The following is a 4,396-nucleotide window of genomic DNA, read 5'->3' as shown; positions in this document are numbered from 1 at the left end:
ACAGGTGTCATGTGTTAACCAACAGGTGTCATGTGTTAACCAACAGGCGTTATGTTTAGCCAACAGGTGTCATGTGTTAAACAACAGGTGTCATGTGTTAAACAACAGGTGTCATGTTTAACCGACAGGTGTCATGTTTAACCGACAGGTGTCATGTTTAACCGACAGCTGTCATGTTTAACCAACAGGTGTCATGTTTAACCGACAGCTGTCATGTTTAACCAACAGGTGTCATGTGTTAACCAACAGGTGTCATGTGTTAGCCAACAGGTGTCATGTTTAACCAACAGGTGTCATGTTTAACCAACAGGTGTCATGTTTAGCCAACAGGTGTCATGTTTAGCCAACAGGTGTCATGTTTAAACGACAAGTGTCATGTTTAGCCGACAGGTGTCATGTTTAGCCGACAGGTGTCATGTTTAACCGACAGGTGTCGTGTTTAGCCGACAGGTGTCATGTTTAACAGACAGGTGTCATGTTTAACCGACAGGTGTCATGTTTAACCGACAGGTGTCATGTTTAACCAACAGGTGTCATGTGTTAACCAACAGGTGTCATGTTTAAACATCAGGTGTCATGTTTAAACAACAGGTGTCATGTTTAACCAACAGGTGTCATGTGTTAAACAACAGGCGTTATGTTTAGCCAACAGCTGTCATGTTTAACCAACAGCTGTCATGTTTAACCAACAGATGTCATGTTTAACCAACAGATGTCATGTTTAACCAACAGGTGTCATGTGTTAACCAACAGGTGTCATGTGTTAACCAACAGGTGTCATGTTTAACCAACAGATGTCATGTTTAGCCAACAGGTGTCATGTGTTAAACAACAGGTGTCATGTGTTAAACAACAGGCGTTATGTTTAGCCAACAGGTGTCATGTTTAACCAACAGATGTCATGTTTAACCAACAGATGTCATGTTTAGCCAACAGGCGTTATGTTTAGCCAACAGGCGTCATGTTTAGCCAACAGGTGTCATGTTTAGCCAACAGGTGTCATGTTTAGCCAACAGCTGTCATGTTTAACCAACAGATGTCATGTTTAGCCAACAGATGTCATGTTTAGCCAACAGGTGTCATGTGTTAACCAACAGATGTCATGTTTAGCCAAAAGGTGTCGTCGGGTGTTCGTTTCTCACCTTCAGCCTGCTCCGAAGTCTCTTTGGTCTCTTGAGTATCTTTCTTGGTGACTCCGGAGCCTCCATTCACCATCTCAGAACTGCTGCTCAGTTTGGTGTTGGGGTCTCTCTTGGGTTTGGGCGGAGGTCTTTTACGGTTTGGATTGGAGTCGTCTTCTCCACCCACCGAGTGGAGGGACTGGGATCGGACAGTGAAGCCCTGACTTGGTGGCGGCAGACGGTCCTGTGGTGCCGGCATCGTCATGAAACCCATCCTGAAATGTTTTCCAGAGTATGCCCCGTCTGTTGCCATGGCTACATCTTCACCAATCCTGGATGGACCAGTGGAAAGACAAAGTTGTAGATCATCAACCAATCACACAACACCCGAGTGTCACGAACCAAAACTAATCTGATTAACAACTCACCACAATACCACTGTTATTTGAAATTACTGTACTGAATTCATTCTTCATGAATAAACACATTTTAATCAGAATCTGAACAGTCACAGGAAGCAGTTGTTTTCAGCCATGTTTAAATGTATTTTTCTCTCGTAGTGACTTCAGTATCTTCCTGTTTGTTCCTACGACAGACAACATGAACTGGAAGTTTTCTTTACAAAGAAAGTTGGACAAAGAGACATGCTTACTTTCCATCAGCTGGCTCGACAAAGTCTAAAACTCCAGTGAGACAAGTCAAGAATCAACTATCACGATGGTGTTATCAACTGTGGTTTGCTACACTTCCACTGCATGGTACATTATGGTGAATGCTGATTCAGCAGCATTCACACTATTGAGATCCACATTTTTAATTCAACATCTTCAACTTCAATTTTGTTTATCTCTCTAACAGTTTTTGGACTCTTCTGCATGTATTTAGTCTGTGGTATTTATACTGTGTTCAGAATTCTGCTTAGAGGCTACAGGATCGATTTCTACAGGCAGAATATGTTTATAGTATTTATTCATTATTTGTGTCCATATTTATAGATATTGTGATTGTAAAATCATTATTTAATAACCCAGAATATGGTCAGAGTGTGTTTTGAACACTGGAAAGTATTTATTAGGTTAGATGTTTCGGGGGAAATTTAAATGATGTAACTCATATGCGATCAAACTCAAGTGACTGAATGTAAATGAGGATAATGTAAAAAGTATGTGTGTGTGTGGTGTGTGTGTGGTGTGTGTGGTGTGGTGTGTGTGTTGTGTGGTGTGTGTGTGTGTGTGTGTGTGTGTGTGGTGTGTGTGGTGTGTGTGGTGTGGTGTGTGTGTGTGTGGTGTGGTGTGTGTGTGTGTGGTGTGTGTGTGTGTGTGTGTGTACATCTACATTCAGCAGTGGTCACGTTTTTAAGCTTTTATCTGTTTTTGTGCTCTACCTCTTGATGGCCTCTTCCTGTCGTCTCTTCTTCTGGTGTTTTTCCTGCAGGTAGGTCCAGTTGTTCTGGTTGCGGATGCGGTCGCTCTCTCTGGCAATGTCCGAGGCGTTTTGGATCACCAGACCGTCGTACGTTCGAAGGCCGCTCTCCTCCACATATTGACAAAAGCTCCTGAAGGAAGACGCCTCCTCCTGAGATGTCATGACTCTCCAGAAGACCTGAGGAGGATCAGAAAGGACCATGTCTCTGTAGATAACACTGTTTACAGTCTGTCTCTGATATTCATTCAGATGTTTCCTCTCAGAGAGTTCATCCCAGTGAGTGAGATCAGTCCTTCTCTTCTCTCCTGAGTGCACAGTGAACCACAGTCAGACACAATAAATCAAAGTGCAGCACACACAGGATACGAGTACAGACATCTCATTCAGAACAAGACGGAGAGAACTAGTTCTGCATGTTGCTTCATCAGATTCACGGCTTGATTTCCAGCAGCTGTTATTAGCAAAGAATCAAACTCCACTACAGAAGTCAACAGTAATAGGCAGACGCATATAATATTACAATATAGATCAATATATTACAAGATACAGAAGATGTCAAGAGTACAATATAGTAGATATTTCCATAAGGTACATAAACATAAATGATACATTTATAATAACATATATATCAAAACTAGTAGAAAAAGGTCAAACATCAGAAAAAAGAAGTATACAGAATAAGAGCATGAGGTCTCGTGTAGGATCAGAGGAGCTAGTTACACAGAAGCACAAGTCACAGGAATGGACTAAACGTTGATCTATCGTGTTCTCCTGTTCTCCTCATTAGTATGTCAACTCTACCACTGACATACTCAACTCTGCCGCCGACATAATCAACTCAACCACCGACATAATCAACTCTACCACCGACATACTCAACTCTACCACCGACATACTCAACTCTACCACTGACATACTTACAGAGGCCAATAAGGTCAGCTGGCCTGCTGGCAATCAGCACAATATGACAGCATATTAATACCTTGAGATGATTAACATGGAGTGTTCTGGAGCTCTGTAGTGTGTCAATGAAAGAAACAAAGAACAACAACATAATGATGGCGGACAGTGTATACATTGAAAGCTGACTATAGAATGTATGATGGAATGAAATGTAAATTAAATTAAAAGGACAATGGAATCACAATTACAATGTAACTCTTTGACTGTAGACAATAGAGATGATGATGTTCACCATCCAGAGATGCACACACAGTCAGCTGTTGTCTTCAGTCTGAGCAGTGAGAAGAATACTTGTGATGGGGAACATGTCATGTGTTTGTGCATTATCTCTGGCCTGTTGTGTAAACAAAGGTTATGGATATGGACATGTTCTGATATTATTATTTGTATTTACCTCATATGTATTAAACTGGGCAGTGGGTAGTTAATGTAAGTGGAGCATGGAGACTGCAGAGAGACATCAGAAGAACAATGAGCATATTTTATAGATTATAAATTGTGAAACCATCCATCCATCCATTTTCCTCCACTTATCCGGGGTCGGGTCACGGTGGCAACAGGCTAAGCCGGCTGACCCAGACTTCCCTCTCACCGGCAACATGTTCCAGGTCATTCTGGGGGATCCCGAGGCGTTCCCAGGCCAGCTGGGAGATGTAATCCCTCCAGCGTGTTCTGGGTCTTCCCCGGGGTCTCTTCCCAGTTGGACGTGCCTGGAAAACCTCCAGTGGGAGGCGTCCAGGAGGCATCCTAATTAGATGCCCGAACCACCTCAGCTGACTCCTTTCGACGCAAAGGAGTAGCGGCTCGACTCCAAGCTCCCTCCTGATGACCGAGCTCCTTACCCTATCTCTAAGGCTGAGCCCGGCCACCCTACGGAGGAAGCTCAT

The 4,396-nt window shown here is 43.0% G+C and overlaps 1 protein-coding gene across 4 annotated transcripts in view; it reads right to left on the bottom strand.

The window, feature by feature from the left end:
• Positions 1-4,073, bottom strand: part of nyap2a (neuronal tyrosine-phosphorylated phosphoinositide-3-kinase adaptor 2a) — a 19,791-nt gene extending 15,718 nt beyond the window's left edge. For 3 of the 4 annotated variants that reach the window (XM_031879435.1, XM_031879436.1, XM_031879437.1), the window contains exons 1-2: positions 2,506-4,073; positions 1,143-1,453 (exon numbers count right to left, since the gene is read on the bottom strand). In XM_031879435.1, the coding sequence (XP_031735295.1) occupies positions 1,143-1,453; positions 2,506-2,747 (553 nt within the window). In that variant the 5' untranslated portion in view covers positions 2,748-4,073. The remainder of the gene's footprint in view (positions 1-1,142; positions 1,454-2,505) is intronic. The other variant, XR_004213975.1, reaches the window with a different exon arrangement.
• Positions 4,074-4,396: the final 323 nt, after the last annotated feature.

Source organism: Anarrhichthys ocellatus, unplaced genomic scaffold (assembly GCF_004355925.1).
Source record: "Anarrhichthys ocellatus isolate YVR2014 unplaced genomic scaffold, GSC_Weel_1.0 scaffold262, whole genome shotgun sequence".
Taxonomy (NCBI): Eukaryota; Metazoa; Chordata; class Actinopteri; order Perciformes; family Anarhichadidae; genus Anarrhichthys; species Anarrhichthys ocellatus.
The sequence above is the reverse complement of the archived record's forward strand: the minus strand, read 5'-3'. Positions and strand labels throughout refer to the sequence as shown.